This window comes from Mustela lutreola, chromosome 5 (assembly GCF_030435805.1).
Source record: "Mustela lutreola isolate mMusLut2 chromosome 5, mMusLut2.pri, whole genome shotgun sequence".
In the NCBI taxonomy this organism is placed as follows: Eukaryota; Metazoa; Chordata; class Mammalia; order Carnivora; family Mustelidae; genus Mustela; species Mustela lutreola.
The window spans coordinates 166,808,261-166,817,071 of NC_081294.1; the positions used below are offsets into that span (position 1 = coordinate 166,808,261).

The following is an 8,811-nucleotide window of genomic DNA, read 5'->3' on the forward strand; positions in this document are numbered from 1 at the left end:
TTTAGGAAAGGCCCTCAAGCAACCACCAAGTCCCCAAGAGCAGTCCCCATCCTGGGCAAGGCTGATGACCAAGGCTTGCAGGAACCATGCGGCTGATGGCATTCTCCAATGGCCACAATCCAATTTCCCATCCCATGTGTGCTTGTTAACAGGTTGACCCAACCAGAAGGGTCCTGTTTGCTCCTGGATCTCTCAAGCCTGTAGGTGCAGTGGAAATGGTGTCAGTCCTGGGCTGGTGACAAGAGTCATTGGCCTTTGCCAGGTCCTCTGGAGACCCCGTGCTGGGAGGAGGCCCAGGCCACACAGCAGCCCCACTGCAGAGACCAGCTTTCCCCAGGCTTGACCATGCCAGCAGCACACCAGATCAGGGGCATTCGGCCCCCATGAGACCTCCTCTCCCACAGAGGGGACATGTGTCTTTGCTCTGATTCTGAACTGGCTGGGCTCTCTAGGACTTCCTGAGGTGGGGCTCCCCTGGGGGACTCAGCATGTCCCAAGCATCAGAAGCAGGCTGACCCAGGTCTAGGTGTGGCCTGGGGACACTAAAGAGGGTTTGCAGCCCAGGAGGGCTTGTCACAGCCTGCTCTTGGCCTGAGGGGGGCTGGGGTCACTGAAGTCAAGTCAGAGGGGCTCTTTGCTGGCAGCAGCTGACTCCCCCACCACCACCTGAGTGTCCCCTCTGCCACTCGTGCTGCAGGCTGTGGCCAGTGTGCAGACAATGCTGTCCGCTGTCCTCTGACTACAGGCCGACCTTGGGTTCAGAGCATGTGGGCCTGCCCGCTTTCTTTGTTCTCACCATCTGCGTGTCCAGTGGTGCCCCCAACCCTTTCCCCTGCTGCGTGGCACAAAGAGGCACCCATGTGGCCTGAGCCTTGCTTCTCCCAGCCAGCCTAGAGCTGAGAAACATGTCCCTGGAGGGCAACGGTGGACACACACATGCATGCACTCACACTCACACATGTGTGCACACTCTACACGTATGTGCATGCCCCACATGCACCCACATACGCAGTTGTAAACAAAAGTTAGTTTTATTTGGCTTCCTTGGTTTTGGACACTGTGTATGAATTAGGGAGGGGACTGGAGGCCAGAGAAGGGGTAGGTAGGAGCCCCAGAACCCCTTCTCCCAGAATGGCCAGTGCCAAAGCTCGGAGCATGACCCGGCAGAAGGTGAACCAACATCTTTGCGGGACTTCCATGATGTCCCAGGCTCCAGAGGGTGTGGTCTGTTCACCCCAGGGCCTCTGTCCAGCTGTCTAGGTAGGGAATGGAGAGCATGGGGCCCAGTAGGGGCCAGGCCCATCCAACCCCAGTTTCCCTTCTGTACAAGAAAGACCTAGGATTGCTTCCAGCTGTGCACAAAACACGAAATGCAGTTGCGGTGGGGGTGTGGGGAGTGAGCCCCATTTGCTGCCTCAGGGAGTAGGGACCCAGCACAGTGCCCCCAGTTCCTCAAGCCAGGCACCCTGGGTGACCTCTGTGAGCTGCTACAGGGGAGCAGGGGAGGAGATCTATTGTCCTGACCCAGCGAAGCCAGCCGGAGAGCCCAGAGGGTCTCCAGGGAGAGGGCCCAGCACCGCCCCCACAGCCGGTGAGCTAGGCCAGGCCCTGGAGGTGGGAGTTTCTATCTACATCTTCCACTTTCAGGGATCCGAGCTAGGGGCTCTTGCAGATCCTACCCTGGACAGAGCCAGGACTCATGCAGGGAGGGGCCGGTGTCCAGCGGGCAATGCCTTCCCGGCTCCCCCCTCCCCTCCTGAGAGTGTGGGCAGCTGAGGCGGAGGAAGGGGAGAGAGGGGGAGGAGGGGGAGGGGAGACAGGGAGAGGGAGGAGGAGGAAGAAGAGAGCCCTGAGCGCCCAGCCCTGGGCCTTCCCCCACAGCCCCCCACCCCAGCCTCGGCCTGGAGGGAGGACAGGCCACGTCAGCGGGGGGCCGTCAGATCCACACGGTGGTCTTGCCTTCCCTGCTGCTGGCACTGCCCTTCTCTGAGCCCGCCCTGGGCTTGGAGCCCGGCCTGGCCTGGCCCCCGCCTGGGCCCGTGCCCCCCGACGTGGCACTGCCTGAGCCGGAGGCGGGGGCGCCAGCCAGTGGGGGCCCCCGAGCAGCCGCAGGGAGGCCGGGGCACGGCGGGCTGTCGCGGTCACCCATCGCATGCCCCTCTCGCAGCGCCTGCAGCGCCAGGCTGGCCAGGTCCTGGTCGTGCGAGCGCGCGCGCTCAGCTGCGCGCACCACCAGGCTGTAGTCCGGGGGGCAGGCGAGGCCGGCGGGTGAGGCGGGCAGCGTGCCGGGCGGCGCACGGGGCGCTGGGCCCGGAGCGCCAGCCGGCGGCCGGCGGCCGCGCACCGCGTCCTGCGCGCTGCCCAGGCCGAGGTGCGCCATCTCGCACAGGTTGAGCAGCAGGCAGAGGCAGCTGACCACGTACATGACCAGCAGGAAGATGGTCTTCTCCGTGGGCCGGGACACGAAGCAGTCGACCACGTGCGGGCAGGGCTGGCGACTGCACGCGAAGAAGGGCCGGACCTCAAAGCCGTACAGCAGGTACTGGCCCACCAGGAAGGCCACCTCAAAGGCAGCCCGCGCCACCAGCTGGGCCACGTACACGCGCATCAGGCCCTCGCGCTGGATGCGCCGCCGCCCGTCGTGCTGCCCGGCCGGACCCGGGGCCCCCGCAGCCTTGCCGTCAGCGCCCGCGCCCTTGGCCATGCCCGCGTCCTCCGCCTGGGCCTCCTCGCCTAGGCCGTCGGCCACCCCCGCGTCCTCGTCCTCCTCGCCCAGGCCCAGCATGGGCTCCTCCTCGCCCAGGCCGGCGGTCTCGGGCCAGCCAGGGTGCGGCGGTGGGGGCAGTGGCAGAGGCGCGCGGGCAGGCCGGCGTCCAGGGCCCGGGCGGCGGCGAGGCGCGCGGCGGCGCTCGTCCTCCGAGGCGCGCGCCAGGCGGTGCACGGCGTAGCCCAGGTACATGACGGACGGCGTGGAGATGACCACGATCTGGAAGACCCAGAAGCGCACGTGCGACAGGGGCGCGAAGGCGTCGTAGCACACGTTGTCGCAGCCCGGCTGCCGCGTGTTGCACGTGAATTTGGTCTGCTCGTCTGAGTAGATGGACTCCCCACCCACGGCCGTGAGCACGATGCGGAAGACCACCAGCACGGTGAGCCACACTTTGCCCACGAACGTGGAGTGGTTGTGGATCTCCTCCAGCAGCCGCGTCAGGAAGCTCCAGCTCATGTTGGTCATAGGGGCGGGGGACGGGACCTGCGGGGGCCGAAGCGAGGGGAGTTCAACTCGGGGCAGGGCTGGGCGAGGAGGAGAACAGGCCAGGAGGAGCGCCCCCCAGAGGGAGTCTCGGGAGCATGGCGGGGCGGCAGAGGGGGAGCCAGGGACCCTGCCTAGTAAGGTCTGGGGGGCTTACCACCTTCAGTGAAAGGAGCAGCACCCTCGGTCCTGACTCTGCCTTCTGGATGGATATGTGGAGAGGCAGCCCTGGCTCACCCCATGCCCCCTCCTCTGGTCCCCGCTGCCTGTGGCAGCGCCAGCCCCCCACACCCTCCCCACGCCAGGGACAGCCCAGCCCCTTGCAAGCTGCAGCCTTCCCCCAGATCCAGAGACCCCACCCCAGGCCCTGAGAGTGCATAGGGAGACCAAGGCCAGCCCCAATCAGGGTCTGGGGGCTGCGGGGCCTCAGCTCAGACCCATGGCCCTCCTGCCCCACTCAGGCAGAGTTCAGGCCACTGAAGAGGGTCTCCGGGGTCCTGTTTGCAGCATCCCACGGAGCCCTCCAGGCCCCCAGCCCCTGGATCCCTTTTGATTCCAGTCTCCTCCAGCAGCACAATCCACCCCACATCCCTGTCCACACCCTCCACTGAGCTCCACTGCTTCCTCCCTCTCCACAGAGGACCCCCAGACTCATTCCGACACTCCTCAAGAGACCCTGCTGGCCTACAGGCCACTGGCCAGCCCTCTGGGCTGCTTCCCCATCTTGTCCAAACACCACCAGCCTGTTCTCCGCAGAAATGTAGCAAGGACAGGCCCGCTGGGAAGCCAAGTGAGGCCAGGCATCTGTTCAGAATGGGGACTGGTCGAGCAAGGCACATCAGGGCATCCGTGACACCTGGAGACCGCCATGGGGCCACTCACCACATCCCAGACCAGTGCTGATCCCCCGGTGGGCCTGTGCCCAGGAGAGAATGGCGCTAATATTCATCATCCTGAGCCTCCAGGAAGGGGAGAGGGGCTGCAGCCCCCCAAGGCCCACCCTCCCTCTGTCGTGACTAAGGCCAGTACCTGCTTTGGGATGGTTTTGGATAGGAGACCCCTGAGTGCCTCCTGCTTCTGATCCCCTCCCTCCGGGCCCAGGAGGCAGCGTGGGCAGGTGTGGGATGGAGCAGCCGAGGCTGGGAGGGTGGCTCTGGGGAAGCTCGGTCTTTATGCAGCTGGGGCCTCTCCCCTTGGGTGGGGGCAGGAAGAGGGGGTTCCTGGGGTTCCTGGGGAAGTGACCCTTCTTCCTCACATCTGTGTGCCTTGCCCCTCTCAGAGCCACACACACACAAGCCCTCCTCAAATGCACACCCACCCATGCACTGAGACGCACATGTGCCTGCAGCTGCACACATGAACCCACAGACCCAGATGCACACTCGTGCATGCACACACTAATAATCAAATGCACAGATGTCCACACACCAGGACACACACACTCACATATACACACATTTATAAGCAAATGTGCTGGTGCACTCACACAGCATAACCACACTTGCACGTGTGCAAACACTCAGACACATATGCACACTTACGCACTAATGCACACACCCTCCCACCTACACAGACATACGTCCAGCCCTCCCTCTCAGGCTGGGACACACACGCCACCCGCACCCGGCGGGGCAGCCCCGAGTGGCAGAGGCCAAATGATGAGAGGTGTCGGGAGAGGGGGTAATCAGAGCTGGTTCTGCAGGACTTCAGTGGCAAGGGGGGTACAGTCTGGGCAGCAGGAGTTGGAGGCAGCAAGGCTCCTCTCCTCCTTGTCCCAGTGCAGTGGGGGAGTCCGTGAGCTTGGGTGGAGGGCAAAGACTCAGAGATGGCACCACCCTCTGGCTCTTCCAGCGAGGGCCAAAGCCTAGTGCCACATGTATGTATGTGCAGGGTCTGTGTCACACACTTGGGGACACCAGGGTCATTCTGCGGTCAGGAGGCTGCACTGACCAGCTCTGGCCTCAGTCCCTGCTGAAGGACCCTCCAAATCCAGCCCTCTGGCCCAAGATGCCTGCTGACATGGGCTGATGGCAAACTCTGGTCCTTACCCTACACGGCTCTCTGTCCTGCACCCCTGCACACCATCAGCAAACCCTGCATGCAACTCTGCCAGGCCCTGCCTTGCTCTCTGAGAGCCTAACCCACCAGTCACCTTAGGGGGCCTGTTGACCACGCCTCTGGACTCCCTAAACTTGGCAATAACAGCTAAGCACACATGGCTGCAAGCCAGGTAACCTCCACCCCAGGCCAAGCCCATAGCTGCAGGGCCTCACCCCTAGCATACCTGCCCCTCACACACACCCATGCACACTTGCACATGTCCACGCTCCACCACACTCCTACCCACGTCCTTGCTCCGCTCACATCTTGCACACACCCTACCCTGCACACACTCATATGCCCGCACATGTCCACACCAGGACCATATCCTACGCTCCATGCCCTGACCCACCCTGCATACCCCTGGACACTACTCCATGCCCCCCCCAAGTTCACCCCTTCCACGCTCTACCCCAAAATGGCCCCACATGCCAGGCCTGCCCAATACATGCCCCCACATACATCTGTGCCCACCCACACCCCATGCCCTGCCCATCCTACAATCTGCCTCCTAGGCTGGAACTACAGTACAGTCCCCCATCAGCTTTATTTACCATTGTCTGGGGGTTCCTCACTACCTGGGGGCCATAGACCTGCCAGGGAGGGGAGGGGCTGGAATGTCGGGGGTTAGCATTGGAGAACTGGGGCTGAACAGGACACGGACAACTACCCAGGGAATGTCAGGGTTATGTGTGTGTACACAGGTTTGTGCACATGCGTATTTGGAAGGGTGGAAATGTGAGAACATCCATAGCCATGAGCACATGCACCGTGGTCAAGGCCCCTTCTGTAGCCAATGAGCACACGCACTCTCAGTCAAGGCCCTTGAGCTTGTGGAGAAGCTGCTGGGGTCATGATGGGGCAGGAAATGTGTCAAAACACATGCTTGGGCTAGAGAGTGAGGAAGGATGTGCAAGCGCATGCACACCCACTCACGAGCAGCAAGGCACCTAAGCACGCACGTGCACACTCATGCACACACACATCCTTTCATCCACATGCATGCCCACGCACTCTGCTCACGTGCCCACAACACATGCACCTGCACAGGCAGGCATGTGGGCACACACACCCACATAGGCAGGAGTATGCAAACACACACACACACCTGCTTGCACGCGTGCACACAGTGAGGGACATGGCAGCACCTTGCAGAAGCTCCCCATGTCTGAAGCCATGCCTGCTGGAGTTACAGTAGAGCAACGCAGTACTACAGACTGGGTTACAGGGTCTGACCCAAGTACGCACTGATAGGCAAGGTTATGTGAATAAAGGGGAAGGAAAGGGGATCCGAAACAGTGTGCAGCCCCCTCCACGTAGCTCCCCCTCCCTCTGCTGACTCCCTCTGAGCTGCAGGCCCCAGGGAGGACCCTGACCCCCAGGAAGGCTGAGGGGCTCACTCAAGGCTGTCCAGTGCTGCCAGTAGGTGGCCAGTGGGGCTGGGCCTCTGGCAGGGGTGAGGTGGGGGGAGGGTAGGGGTCCTGGTTTGCAGGAACCTTGGCTCCGTTCAGACAGCAGCTCACCCAGAGCTCGGTCAGAGCAAGTGTGAGTGGGATCATACTCAGTGATGGGCAAGGAGGGTCCCAGGCTGCAGGCCAGGATCTGGGAGGAGAAGCCAGGGCTTAAGGGGAGACTGCTGGACTGCCGGGAGGAGGGTGTTAGGCTCTAGCAGGCAGCAGGATGGCAGGCATCCATGAGCTCCCCTCACCCCTGGGTCTGAACAAAGGTCCTGGGAGTGGACGGGTGTGCAGGGGGAAGGGCCAGGGCCTGCCCAGCCACTTCCTTCCCATCCCTGGCCCTGCTTCCTCCCAGGAACAGCTCCAGGGCAGGCCGAGCTTCCTCCCCAAGGAGGGGCTGCCAGGCAGGCCCCCCCTCCAAACATGCTCAGCTCACCTGATCTGCAAGGGATCCCCCCCGTGAGATCCTGGGGGCACCAGAACCTAGAGTGCTGACAAGCACCCCAATGTCAGCCTGGCCCTGAATTTTGGCCAGGCCACAAGCCACCCCACAGTCTCCCTTGCCCCCACCCTCCCACCCCGTGCAGCTGCCGGGCACACCAGTCAGTCTCGCACTGAGGGTGGACAATGGCTGCCCGCGGGGCCCCCAGCGGGGCCCCCTTCAGGCCCCCTCCTGTTCTGCACTCAGCCTGCAGGGTCTGCCCCCAGGGAGCTCCACCCTCACAGGGTGCTCAGCCCACCAGCAGCACCAGCCCGGTCCTGACCTCGCAAGCATCTGTACACTCGCCTACCTCACCCTCGCTTACACACAAGAGCGCCCCTCAGGCCTAGGGCGGGCTGACAGAGGCAGAGGTGGGATGAACTGGGGAGGCTGGTGGGGCCAGCAAGCGCTCTCTGCAGTCCCTGCTTTCAGTGAGGGTCCTCCTCCCACAGGGGGGCCGGGTCTGCAGAGGGACTCGTGAGGGTTTCCCAGAGCAGACACAGCAGGGAGGTCTGCGGGAAGCCGAACCTGCGAGAGCACCCCATGGGGCTCCGTGGGGGCTCTGTGATGCTGCAGGCTGGCCTGGGTCCACTATTGCTGTGCAGGGGGCCTCTACCCCTTCCCAAACTGCTACCGCCTAGCCTGGCACCCTGCCCAGGACCACCCGCCTGCACCCCACTCCTGCTTGGGCTGCCCAGACAACTCACTCACAACATCTGTGGCACACGATGCGGGGGGGGGGGGGGCGCTCCTGGACAACAGGGCTCTGGTCTGCTCCCGGTGACCCCTGGGGCCCACAGCTGAGGACCTGAGGTCTAGCAGGCCCCTGTGAGGGTTTATGGGAAGGAACCCCAGGCTGGGTCAGGAGTGGGGCACTCAGCGGCAGGTGTACCCACCCCAGTGCGTCTGCCCATGTGTGCAGGGTAGGCCTCCCCAGCCTCCCACCGGGCCCGAACCGTCTGAGGCTGGCCTCTGGACACACCACAGCTGGTGGGCTGGCCACACCAGCATAGCCTGAGGAGCCCCAGCTGCTGGGGAAGGTCCCCGGTGCACTCCCTTCCCTTCCCGCTCACCAGCTGGCGTGAGCAGCCCTGGGAGCCCCTACCTCCCCCACCATCCCGTTTGGTCCCGAGAACAGGAGAGCAGTCCTGCCAGACCCAGGACCTGGTGTTCCCTGCCTGCTTCTCTTGAGCCTGACACCCCGGGTCCACGGAGAAGGTGCATGTTGTTCATTCCCCTACGAATGCCCACACTTGGCCCCCTGGGCAGTGCCCTACCTTTTCCAGGCCAGGAAATGGGGGTCCCTGAGGTCTTCCACCTGCCAGCTGGCTGGACAGAGATCCTCCCAGGATGAGTGCCTGGCTGAGTCCTGGGCCTGACCCAGGGCCACCTCTCACCACCAAGCACAATGTTGGGGGAGGGCCTTCAAGGGCTCCATTGTTCCCCCCAAGGCCTGGGGTCTGAATTCCCGATTGTCCCCAGGGCTGGACAGGGCCCAGAGAGGGCAGGGGCCTCCCCTG

At 63.5% G+C, this 8,811-nt stretch overlaps 1 protein-coding gene across 1 annotated transcript; it reads right to left on the bottom strand.

The window, feature by feature from the left end:
* Window positions 1-1,025: 1,025 nt before the first annotated feature.
* Window positions 1,026-8,684, bottom strand: GJC2 (gap junction protein gamma 2). Its single transcript, XM_059176084.1, has 2 exons — window positions 8,569-8,684; window positions 1,026-3,253 (listed from the first exon to the last, which is right to left on the bottom strand). Exon 2 carries the CDS (start codon window positions 3,233-3,235, stop codon window positions 1,937-1,939), a length of 1,299 nt encoding a protein of 432 aa, XP_059032067.1. The 5' UTR covers window positions 3,236-3,253; window positions 8,569-8,684; the 3' UTR covers window positions 1,026-1,936.
* Window positions 8,685-8,811: the final 127 nt, after the last annotated feature.